Here is a 12,371-nt window from a genome sequence, read left to right as displayed (position 1 = left end):
ACTTGCTCTCCACCGTACACCCATCGCTCTCTCTCTCTCGACCTCTTCCTCTTCTTAACGTTGCGGACTCCAGCAGGCAACAGACTATCCCCTCCTCTCCCCACCTCCGCAGACGTCGTCTCTCCTCCCTCCGCTACTTTCTCGCCCCCTATCGACCCTAGCCGTGCGCTGCATTCCCCCCTCCTCCCTGTGCGCTCACTCTCTTTCGGATTTCTGCACCTCCCCCCTCCCCCCCCGCCGCCATGTCCGCTGACTGGGCCCAGGTGAGGAAGACGGTAGAGTCAGAGTGGGAGGAGACGATCGTGCCGGCCATCTCGGCCTACATCGAGGTGCCAAACCAGAGTCCGCAGTTCGACCCGGAGTGGGCCACCAACGGCCTGCAGGAGAAGGCCTTTGACATCCTCATCGATTGGGTCAAGGCGCAGAACGTGCCGGGACTCACGTACGACTACATCACCGCGGAGGGCCGCACACCGTTCCTCCTCATTGAGATCGCCGGCACAGAGCCAACCAAGAACACGGTGCTCATGTACGGCCACATGGACAAGCAGCCGCCGCTTCGCCCGTGGGCAGAGGGGCTCGACCCCCACAAGGCGGTGGTGCGCGATGGCAAGCTGTACGGTCGCGGGGGCGCCGATGACGGCTACGCGCTCTTTGGCGCCGTCACCGCCATCGCGTCGCTGCAGCGCCACGGCATCCCGCACGGCCGCGTCGTGATCACGATTGAGGCCGGCGAGGAGTCGGGCAGCCCAGACCTGGCCTACTACATGGAGCACTGCAGGGAGCGCATTGGCAACGTGGACCTCATGGTGTGCCTGGACAGTGGCAGCATGAACTACACGCAGGTGTGGCTCACGACGTCGTTGCGCGGCGTTGCGATCGGCGAGCTGACGATGCAGACGCTGACGGAGAGCATGCACAGTGGCGTCGCCGGCGGCGTTGTGCCGGACACGTTCCGCATCACGCGCGAGCTCCTCGACCGCATCGAGAACTGCAAGACCGGCGAGGTGACGATCCCGGAGGCCCACGGCGCGATCCCGCCGTACGCAGCCAAGGCAGCGGAGGGGATGACGGCGGTGCCGTTCAAGGAGCAGTTTGCCATGGCGGCGGGCGTGTCGACGGTGCCTGGCGACAACGTCGAACTGGCGATCCAGAACTTTTGGAAGCCGAGCCTCACCGTGACGGGCGCCAACCTCCCGGACCCGCAGATTGCCGGCAACGTCATCCGCACCCACACGACGGTGAAGCTTTCCATGCGCCTGCCGCCCCTGGTGAAGGCCGAGGCCGCGCTGCAGGCGATGAAGCGCATCCTGGAGGCAGACCCGCCATACGGCGCCAAGGTGACCTTCAAGGCCGTGGGTGCCGGAAACGGCTGCGCTGCGCCGGAGCTGAAGCCGTGGCTGGACAAGGCGCTGCGCGAGGGCAGCGCCGAGGCCTTCGGCAACACGTACGCGTGCCAGGGCATGGGCGGGGCGATCCCGTTCATCAGCATGCTCATCGACATGTATCCGGAGGCGCAGTTCGTTGTAACGGGTCTCCTCGGCTCGCAGAGCAACGCGCACGGGCCGAATGAGTTCCTGCACATCCCGTACGCTAAGGGCTTGACGTACAGCATTGCTCGTGTCGTGGCAGCGCACTTCCACAACACCCCCAAGTGAGGCAGCACGACACGTGCCTGGGCGGCATGAGGGGGCTGCAGGGGAGGCGAGGGGAGCAGCAGTAGGCGTGATGAGGCAAAGAGAAAGAGAGAGCGGAGGAGAGGAAGAGAGACGAAAGGGACTTCAAGATCGCCGCCAAGCCCCAGCTCCTTCGCACCCCACTTCCTCGCACTTTGCTGCTCCTCGTGCGACTGCTTTGTTTCTCTGGCTGTCACCTGTGAGCACGTGGCCGTCGCTTTCCTCCCCCTGCCCATCTTTCGTTTGGCCTACGCAACGCACCAACAACATCGGTCATCTGAGAACTGCGCGGCGGGAGAGGGGAGCGAGCAAAGGAGGCGCACACAAGGAGTGGGCTCAGGGAAAACGGGTGCCTGACCCTTCTGACGGTGGAGGGGACGGTCCACGCATCTTCTGTGCGTTGGCCTCCCTCCGCTTCGCTTGCTCTCCCCGCTTTGCTTCCGTGTTGACCGGTGCTGCCGAGCAAGACGACCCGTTGCGTCTCTCTCTCTCTCTTGTCGTATTTTCCCTCCCCTCTTTCATTGAACTCGGCCACTATGCCGCCTTTCTTCGGAGCAGCACTGTCATCGCTCAGCGTCGCTTTGGGCGACCGTCTCTGTTTGCATAATGGCATCGCACGCACTCATGCACAACTGCTCGGCTTGCTGGTGCAGCAGTAGAGCGGCAGCAAACAAACGACCACGGCCCCAACCAACAAAGTTCAGGCTGCGTTTTTTCCCGTTTGCGTGACTGTGCGCACGCCAGCGTCTGATGCTGCCACAGAGTGACCGGTGTGCGTCGAAGGAGGAGCTGAGGTGTGCCCTCTGCGACGAGGTTCACTGGCGAACAGCAACGGTGCCTGCTGGCTGTGTAGTAGACACGGCATCCACAACCTCCCGATGATGCCGGCCGCACCACCGTGGTAGCGCAGGGCCCAGCACCCACTCTGCCTGCGGAGGCCAGGAGCCTGCAGCCACCCCCCCCTCGGGTACGGCTGTACGGACCTTCGGCGTCGGCGGACAGACCTGGACGTACGTTGTGCCGGAGAGACGTCCGGCCTCCATCGCGTTTGCACCCCCCCCCGCTGCGAGTCGTGGCCGGTGCTTGGCGGCGTCCGTCCCACACCCAGATGCACGACTGTGGAGCTCGCGAGACGGCAAGAGGCCATCCTCGCCCGGCTGTGCACACCCGCTGTCGGCCATAGCTGGCATGGTGCATCGCTCTCGAGCAATGCGGCCAGGGGGCAGCAGAGCACGAGCGACGCACACGGAACGGGCGGCTGGGTGGGCTTCTGGGGCACAGGTGCCGGAGGCATGGCGAGAAACGCTTACCGCTGTTTGCGTTCTTCAGGCCAGTTTGCCGCACGTTTTATCGTGACCGACGCATTTTTTGTCTTTGTTGTTTTCCTTCTTTGTTTTTCCTCTTGAAGGTGCGCACGCACGCCTTACCGGCCCTCTCAACGTGGGTTGTGGCTGTTTCCCCCGTAGTACGCTGTGCAGAGCGTCTACACGGTTGTGTGTATCGGGGGCCACTGTATTTCACGTCAGGAAGGATGTTGCTGCCTGTTTCCTATTCTTTCTCTTCCCTTTGTCACTCATCAGGTCTCGGTATGGGCATGAGAGAGTGCATCCACTTGCTGCTCTACGAGTGAGAGTGCTATGCTTGTTGTCATCGTCTGAGCCTCAGCACCGGTGGTTAGCATCAAGACAGGTGATGGCTGAATAAGACTGTCTGCGTAAAAATGCGGCTACTCCTTCGCCGTCGTGAGTGGAGAGGGAGAGAGAGCGCAACACCGAGGCCATGGGCAAGCCGGCATATTCGTCGCAGTCGACCCAACTTCTGGCGTGTGGGCTAACGCGCCGCTTACACCGAGGCCGCGCCGGCAGGAATACAGCGCGTCTTGTTTAGGGGCGTAGGCACGCGTATATCCGGCGTTGGCGTACTGGAGAGCGTGCGCTGCCGCCCTTCCTTCTAGCTTCCCTGGCTCACCAAGTGGGGTCAGGGAAGGGGGCCGGATGGGTGGCAGAACCTGCACCGGAGGCACAGACGCTGGAAGCAACGAGGGAGGAGGGCCAGAAGGTAACTCAGGCCTCTTCTCAGAGGGAAGAGAGGCGAGGCAGGGCACATGGAGGTAGCGGAAAGGTAGTGCTTGCACTGAACAGAGAAACCTCAACGGCCCCCTTCCTCCGATCTCGCTGCACCGCTGTTGTACTGAGAGAAGTGTGCGAGAAGAGCACGACAAACCCTTTACTTTGCCGGAGCCAGCGCACCCTCAATTACCGGTGTAGAAAGAAGGGAGGATGGATGAGTTAGTCGTCAGTCGCCAGAGTACAAGGCATGCCCTCACTACACTAATACGTACGCGTAGGGTCTTGACCGACACACGGAATTTTAACTACTGCGACGGCTCTTGTCCGAGACGCATAGAAACTTGGCGAGAGAAAGGGGCTGTTCTGGTGTGCGCTCGTACGAGTTTCACCTCCTCCACGCCTCTCCTCTACACGCACGCACACAAAAAGAAAGCGCGGTGCGACACCTCTTACATTGTGAGAACGCTTTATTTCTCCTTTAACGACACTCCCTACCACTGAGGGCACACACACGCACGCGCGCACGAGGCTCCTGTCCTCTTCCTCTACGACTTCCGATATGCTCTACCTCTACCTATCTTCCTCTCACTCACTCTCCACCTTCCTCTGCCCTTATGCTTCACGCTTTGCCATCCCGCTTCAAATCACACCACCGTCTCCCATACACGTCACACGGCACATGTGCACTAGCATCTTGAGGCGACAACTGGTATTCAAACTCGCATGCAGATTAGACATAAATACACACGCACACCATCTCCTGTTGTACTACCCTTGTGCTGGCGTGCGTGTGTGTGGGTGTGTGTGTGTGTGGGTGGGTCGGTGGGCTCGTTCATATTTCTTGGCGTGCTGCTTATCCTCCCTTCCTCACGGCGTGCGCGTCTTCCTCTCTCACTCTCTCCCTCCCCCTCCCCCTCCCCTTGCGCTGGGGTGTGGAGGTTCTCTCACGCCGAGACCCTTTGGATCACCTCCTATTGTTGTTGTTTGTTTTTCATATTTGTTTGTCTGTGTTTTTGTGGGGTGTTCCCCCCCTCGACGCGCAAATATTCCGTTGCTGTGAGGCGGTGCGGACGTATATACGTCCACGCTGATTCACATCACCACCCCTGGTAGCCGCTTTTGGGGGGTTACTTTCGTTTCTGCTGGTGACTCTCCTCCTCCAGACGGCATATTATCTCTCTTCATTCGTGTTTTCGTCCACAGGGCTTTACGCGTAGGTGTCTCGACAAGCGCACTGCTTTGATTGCTGTGCTGTACTCGTTGCGTGACCCTGGGCGACGGTGAAGGTACCGTTTAGTCATCCTTCTTCACCCTGCACTTTTTATTTCTCTGCTTGTGTTGGTTTTCTTTCCCCATTCATTGCACTACCTCTGCAGTGGTTGCTCACAAACAAGCCCCCGTCGGTGCTGGACAAGTCGAAGAGCCAAACAAAGGGGTACGGCGTAGGGCAAAGAGAGAGAAAGAGAGCATCGCCAGAGTTCAAGGAAACGAAAAACGATCGGCTTTTCGTTCTGCCTCTCCTTTCGCCCACTGCTTACAGCTGCCTGTGACTTTCCTCTGCAGCCAAAATTCATTGCGCTTCCCGTGCACTGCCGCTTTGATCTTTTCTCTCTCTCTCTCGTAAAGCCTCTCTCTCTTCCGCTATCGTCGCCAGATTTCATCGAAGCACGACCACGGCACTGAGCGGCTTCCCTCTCCTCCCCTTCTTCATTTTTTGTAGTTGTGCGGCTGCGTAGGTGTGCGCGTTACGTTTCTCGTTTGTTGTTGTTTCCCCTCGCTTGTGGGTGCCCTTTGTTTTTGGAGGGAAGAGGGAGGCGGGAATTACGCTACGCGTCTCCCGTAGGGTCGTGGTCGTGGTGGTGGTGGTGGGTCTTCGCTGCACTTTCTTGTTGGCCTTTGTGTCTTCTCGGCAGCACCTTTCACTCCCCCCCCTCTCCTCTACTCCCTTTCCCTTTCCGCTTCCGCGTGCATTATTAATATTATTAGTGTGCGTTTGCATGCGCGTGTTGTCGGGTGAATTCTTTGTTTCAAGTTTTCGCGACCTCTTCATGAGAGCCACCCGTGCGTTTCTTTCTCTTACTCGTTTTGTTTTGAATTCATCCCGCAACTCTATCGCTTATATCCCTTATCTGTGGGCTATCGCCTCAGCGCCTGCGCGTACGTGCGTACGTGGGTGTGCGCGTTCCTAAGCGCTCTTTGTAGGCGCTGCAGTACTTCACTTTGGCCACATCAAACTGCGTCCCCTCCTCGCTCAAAGCCGGCAAAAGATAGAAGCAGACTGCAGTGGCCAGAACCAAACAAGCAAACAAAACGAGAAGGCAGCAGTGATTCCACTCACTCCCTCTTCCCTCACTTTCTGAGGCAGTAATTGGCTTGCCATTTTTCTTTTCGTGTGTGTGTGTGTGTGTGGGTGTGTGGGTGCTAGTAGTATGGAGAGTATTCAACAACCAAATGTGAGCACGCGTTTGCTAACGAGTGTGACCAGCGTTGTAGATGACGCAGCAGTACATGCAGCCGCGTTCTCGCCGCCGCAGGAGCAACCGGAGAGGTCAGATGAACCCCCAAGGCTCGTGTCTGAGCCGGCGCAACGCTCACCATCACCGGCGTCCAGCGATTCTGCGCCCAGCAACGACGATTTCCCGCCTTCCTTAAGCGGCGACCTACCCGCAGCGCTCTCCTCCATCATCTCCTCCCACGAGGCGTCGTTTTACGGCAGCCTTATGCTGAACCGGGAAACCAACCTGGATGAGCTGGAGGGCTGCACGAATCACACTGAGCGTGGCTGCATTGAGACGGCTACCGGTGCGGCAGCAGAGAAGTATGCATACGAGCAACGTCCTCCAGTCGAGGCGCACCTCTCTACACCCAGACACACGCTAGCTCAGAGCTCTGTGGATTGGACAGGGGACGAAAAGGAAGTTGTACTTGGTGCAGTGGCAGAGACTGCCTCATCGAGTGCCACGGCGAAGACAGCGAAGTCAGAAGTGGTAGCAACGCGCCTTTACAGCGTTGGCGTCGAGGAGCCCAGCTGCAGCGGCCGGCAGCCGCAGACGCACCACTGTCGCCTAGCGTCTCAAGCTGGGGATGTGAAAACACTCACAGAGCTCCTGGACTGGCGCACGCACCTTTCTGCTTGGCAGCAGTCTCTGGACGCGCATGAGGATCACAATACTGATGACGACGGCGCTCTAAAAGACACGTGCAGCGATCAGGCAGGCCACGTGTACCCCGTTGGACCTATGAGCAGAGAGAGAGCGCCGGCGTCGACGCGACCTACTATGAAAGTAGCGGAGGCGTTGGAAGGCTCGCAAGCGCCTCCACGCGGAGCTTCTTTGCAGTGCTGCCATGTTGGCCTTCACGGGACCCCAGCAACTTCGTCTTCCCCGAGCACACCCGCGATTACACCAGCGGAGAGTAATGCCGCTGGTGGGGACAGCATGGCGGTAGCCCAACACCCTCGCAGCCGACAAAGCCACGCCTTCAGCGACGCAGCCAGCCAGACGGAGCTGACTGATGCCTTCTTTGCCACCAAGATATCCTTGAACGCCTCCCCCCTTCAGCCTCGCAGCCCGGCGCAGATGGAGGAGGGGCACCCCCGGCACGCACAGCCGCATGCTCATTTAGCGCCGCACTTCTCGTACGAAAACCCCGTCACACGAGTGCCACCCATTCCTCACGCTACGATCACCGACGCCCGGGTCGTGAGAGACGGGGGGAGAACGAGCAAAAGCGGCAGACCAAGCGGTGCCGGATCGCCAACGTCGCCATCATCGTGGCGTCTGGAAGGCACTGAAGTCGAGGGCCACACTTCCCCAGGCAGCACCCAGCACAGGTCGCCTTTCAGTCACTCCCCGTTCTTGCACGGACTTGAACGCCGATCATGGGCGCGTAGCTCTCTGCCACCACCGGCGAACAACCCCGTTCTCCTCCATTCTACGCCACCAGGCGGCTTTGACGGCTATCGAGCCCGCGACAGCTGGAACAGCCCTCGCCCCGGAAACGGTAAGATCGCAATCAGCAGTATTGGCATCCCGCGTCAGCTCTCCCACGATGTGTCGTCCTTGCAAGCGACGCCACGTACGCCGGAACCCTGGCGCCACAAGACCAAGGCCATGCTTCCCACAGGGAAGCCGGGGAAGGATCTGATAGCGGAAGATGAGTATCCCGTCTTCGCAGTACCAGTCGATGAAGAAACGAACAAGGCTGTGGTGGCGTTCGTCTCTGGGGTTATCCTGCTTATATGTCTTGTGTTTATATGTGCCATGTGACAGCGCAGGAATGGCACAGCAACTATGTGTAGGCGTCTGCGTGTGTGTGCACCAGAGAGAGGCAGAGAGGGAAGGGGAAGGGGGCTCTCGCAGTGTTCATCAGGTTTTACTCTTCCGGGAAAGCTCCACCACCACCACCACCCTTCCTTCGCTGAGTATTGTAGGTCCCTTGAATCTGTACGGAACTGGGCAAGGTAAAGATGTGCCGGCGAAAACGCGTAATTTCATCTTTTCCTCCCCCTCCCCCCTCTTCTGCACAGCGCGTCGCAGAGGCGTGCTGTATCCTCCGCAGCGTGGGGTGTGCGCTTCGCTGTGGGGTTAACGCCCTGCTTAGGCCCACACCAAAGGACCCGTTGATGACATTGTTGACCCCACGAAGTACGCATTCCCCCCCCCCACCCCACACACACACACACACATCGGCGTGGCTCCCTTTTCTTTTGCTGGTTTTTGTTTTTCTACCCAATTGGAGTTGTGTGTCTGCAGAGTTTGCGTTGTCCCTATACGAGGTGAAGGCGGCGCCGTTATCGACATCGTCTTCCCCCCACCCCCACCCCACGTGGCGCCTGTCCTTCGCTGCGCGCCTTCGGACTGCCTTTCCTCTGGAGGTGTTTTTATCGCACCCCCACATGTGTGTCGCTCTCTCACGGAAACGAAGAGTGAGCGACCGACAAAAGGGGGAGGGGGGGGGGGCAGAAAAACACAACGCGACACCGAATACACCCCGCAGCACCCGTACGTCACTGACAGCGTATGTAAGGAAGAGGGGTGCGAAAGGCCCACCAGACATCACAAGAAGACAAGTTTTGTGTGTTCTGCGCTCGTAGACGTCTTTTCCATGGCGTTGCGTGTCACGTGTGTGCACGAGTAGCCCACAATTATGGTCCTTTGCTGCTCCCCTTTTTTGCTCTTGCCTTTTTTTTTTGCATTCTCGTCGACTCCCCACTCACCATACCCCCCACCGCCTTTTCTCTCATCACTAACCAAACATCGTTGTCACACGGCGTACTCACCGCAAATACACAGACTCATGCGCGTGCACGGAAGGGTCTTATTTCACTTCATATGCTACGAGTCAACACCCACCAAGCCAAGACGCACCTCTCGATCAGATTTTCCCCTTTGCCTCCTTCACTGGAACAGCCCTACTCTCCTCCAGCTCCTCTGTTCCCTTTAAGAACAAAAAAAAACACACACCACAACGCACTGGCGTTCCACCTTGTCATCGTCATTATATACCAGCATCATCGTCATCGTACTTGGTCGCTGCTTTCAGCGCTTATCCCCCCTCCCCCTCCCCCTCATCTTTCCACTCCTTCGTTTATTCACTTTGCTATTGTGATTGCTCACTTTCACACGCCAACTTCATTTCCCTTTTCACCGCTGTGTGCGTGTGTGTGCTCCTCTCTTCGGCTTCAGACAGCCCACCTCACCATCCTCACAACACCTCCCTTCACCTTTCTTCCGCTCGCTCTCGCCTCCACCAGCCTCGTCGTTCCTCCCCTCTCCCCTCCCCCCTCCCCCCCCGCTAGTTGCAGCACAGTACCAGCTGGGGACTTCTCTGACGCCAACTCGCGCAGTCGTTTCCCTACGCTTCTATACTTTGGCACGCACGGTCCGTTTCCTCCGCCTGTCTTCTCTATTCTTTCGTGAAGTCGAAGTACGCCCACTTGGCTGTCTCCACCCCCTCCCTCCACTGCGTACGCGTCCCCCACCCCTCGCTCCTCTCTACGCGCACGCGAACAGACAGCCGCGACCCTACGCCGGCTGGTAGTCTGTAGAGTCTTCATCCCCTCCTCCCACCGTGCGCTTTACGTACGCCTTTGTGCGTGTGTTTTGGCGCGATTTTACAGACAGGCACGTGTGTGTGTGTGTGTGTCTCTCCTCGCCTGTGTCCATTCTTTTTGCCTCTCCCTGGCCGGCAGGCATACCTTCACCTGTAGTTGGGCTGACCGCTTTGTTGTGAGGGTGTGTCTCTGTGCCACGCCCATGCGATGCGGGCTTGACGAGCCTGTCGTTTTACTTTCCTTCCCTTGCAGACTCTCTGAAGAGCGGCAAGGACGCACGCGTCCCGCACACGCCGTGGCTGCATCCACTGCGCACTTTTCATTCTTGCCTCGCCTCTTTCTTGCGGGGCTGTCGCCCGCTCTCTCCCCCTCGGCCTCCCCCGCCCTGAGCAAGTCGCTTGCCGGCGCCACCACCTGTCGAAGTGGGCTATCCGTAGCGAGCAGCAGCCAAGATGTCGCGCGTACCCGTAGCGTCGTGGCGTCTGGGGTTGTGGTTGTGTGTCCTCTTTATGTATATCGCTTTTGCCACCGCTGCGATCGCGTCCTCGGCTCTGAAGGTGGACTCAAACGCGGCGGACGAGCTCCCATCCCCGTGCGGGCACGGCCAGGTAGCCTCCGAGCAAAGCGATCTCCCTCTCACATACATGACGCTGCGTAGGAACAGCAACGGCCTACGCTATCAGGTCGAAGTGAACCTCAAGCGACTGAATGCGTCGGCCACCACTGACCAGCGCGCCGTCGAGCCGCGGGCCGCCGTCACGGTCAGCAGCGACAGCATGGACTCCGGGTGGGCCCCCATCCGCATTGCCGTCTTCACGCCCGATCTGGAAGACCAATCGAAGTACTGCACGGCAGTTGGCCAGATGCGCCCCGATTCCAGCGGCTCGCTGGTACGGTGCAGCAGTGTCGCTGATCTCTTGACGGATGCAAAAAAGAGAACATTGATCAGCTCGATACTGCCCCAGGCAGTCAGCATGCATGCGCAGCGGCTGAAGGTGCGTCCTCCAGCGGCCGACACCACCATCGTAGTGAACACCATGCCGGGGTCACACTGTGGCTCGTTCACAGTCCCGCCGGCGCACCGGACAGTCGGCGTGCCAGACGCGGATTTTGTCGTCTACGTGGCAGCGGGTCCGACATCTACTCCGAGGAGCTTCATGGCGTGGGCTGTCACCTGTCAGTACTACCCCAACACGGCCACGATCACGAGCCGCCCAGCCGTGGGGGCGGTCTACTTCAACCCACGCTACCTGCCTACCTCGATAGGGGAGACGCAGGAGGAGATCGACCTATACGGGGGCAGCCCGTTTGGTAGCACGAATGGTCTTCGCCGCGCCGCCGCCCACGAACTGCTGCACGCGCTCGGCTTCACCTCCGCCGTCTTCAAGGCACGCGGCATGTTTGCTACCGTCCCGTCTCTGCGGGGAAAAAAGAACGTGCCGGTGCTCAACTCATCGGCTGTGCGCGCGGCTGCAAAGGCCAAGTATGGCATCTCTGACACGGACATGCTTTATGGCGTCGAGCTGGAAGATCAAGGCGCAGCGGGCACCTCTCTCTCGCACTGGAAGCGCCGCGCCGCGAAGGACGAGCTGATGGCACCTGTGCTCAGTCTGGCACGCTACAGCTCCTTGTCGCTCGCGGCCATGGAGGATATGGGCTTCTACAAGGTCAACTTCAGTCAGGCGGAGCCTGTTGCCCTCGGCGCCATCGCAGGGGGTGCGCTCTTCACAGAGCCATGCCTGACGGGCGGCACCACCAACACCCCGACGGTGTTCTGCGACAGCCGCAGCTCCTCGGCGCGCAGCTGCACAGCGGACCGGCTGAGCATTGGACAGTGCGCCCTCACTACCTACTCCTCAGCTCTGCCAAGCTACGCCCAATACTTTCCTAACCAGCCAACCCTCGGCGGCTCCCTGTCGCACAGCGACTACTGCCCCGTGATACAGCCCCTCTCCAACACCGGGTGCGGTGGCGGCTCGCTAGGTGCGATGCCGGGCAGCGTCACTGGCGGCAACGCGCGTTGCTTTGACGCAGGCGATCTGGTTGTAAAGTCCCCATCCACAAACGTCGGTGCCATCTGCGCCAAGGTGCACTGCAACAACGCGTCACGCACCTATGCCGTGCTGGTAAGCGGCGCGAGCATCTGGCTGTCGTGCGGCGGCGGTGGCACTGGGGTGACGGTGCAGCCAGCAGTGAGTAGCCCTGGCATGTTCATGAAGCGCGGCACCATTGCCTGTCCGCCCTACGACGATGTGTGCTACGCGAACCCGCTCGCCTTTGCAGAAGTGGAAGTGATCACCACCGCAGCGCCATCAAACGCGGCCACAGCTGCCACGCACGGAAGGGTCACTAGTGGCCTTGTTGCTGTCGCTGCGTTGCTCGCTGCATGGGTCTGCTGAGGAAACGACCGTATGACCGACGGGCACAGTACAGCTATACACGTGTATTGCTCGCCCTCTCCTCCACATCGTACTGCCACCGACGCGCACCCGCCGCCTCGTTTGCCCATCTTGGCACCCGCCCGGTCGGTCACTTCTGTACAAAAGTCCCTTGCGGCTCTGTGGACGAAAA

The 12,371-nt window shown here is 59.5% G+C and overlaps 3 protein-coding genes across 3 annotated transcripts; all 3 read left to right on the top strand.

The window, feature by feature from the left end:
• Nucleotides 1-242: 242 nt before the first annotated feature.
• On the top strand, nt 243-1,658 carry LBRM_31_2280 (succinyl-diaminopimelate desuccinylase-like protein; the record flags this gene model as incomplete). The annotated part of the gene is made up of 1 exon (XM_001567171.1): nt 243-1,658. One exon carries the CDS (start codon nt 243-245, stop codon nt 1,656-1,658), a length of 1,416 nt encoding a protein of 471 aa, XP_001567221.1.
• A 4,516-nt stretch (nt 1,659-6,174) lies between these two features.
• LBRM_31_2270 (hypothetical protein, unknown function) lies at nt 6,175-8,013 on the top strand (the record flags this gene model as incomplete). The annotated part of the gene is made up of 1 exon (XM_001567170.2): nt 6,175-8,013. One exon carries the CDS (start codon nt 6,175-6,177, stop codon nt 8,011-8,013), a length of 1,839 nt encoding a protein of 612 aa, XP_001567220.2.
• A 2,239-nt stretch (nt 8,014-10,252) lies between these two features.
• LBRM_31_2260 (GP63-like protein, leishmanolysin-like protein) lies at nt 10,253-12,199 on the top strand (the record flags this gene model as incomplete). Its single annotated transcript, XM_001567169.1, has 1 exon — nt 10,253-12,199. The coding sequence occupies one exon, from the start codon at nt 10,253-10,255 to the stop codon at nt 12,197-12,199; it is 1,947 nt and encodes a 648-aa protein (XP_001567219.1).
• Nucleotides 12,200-12,371: the final 172 nt, after the last annotated feature.

Source organism: Leishmania braziliensis, chromosome 31, assembly GCF_000002845.2.
Source record: "Leishmania braziliensis MHOM/BR/75/M2904 complete genome, chromosome 31".
NCBI lineage: Eukaryota > Euglenozoa > Kinetoplastea > Trypanosomatida > Trypanosomatidae > Leishmania > Leishmania braziliensis.
The sequence above is the reverse complement of the archived record's forward strand: the minus strand, read 5'-3'. Positions and strand labels throughout refer to the sequence as shown.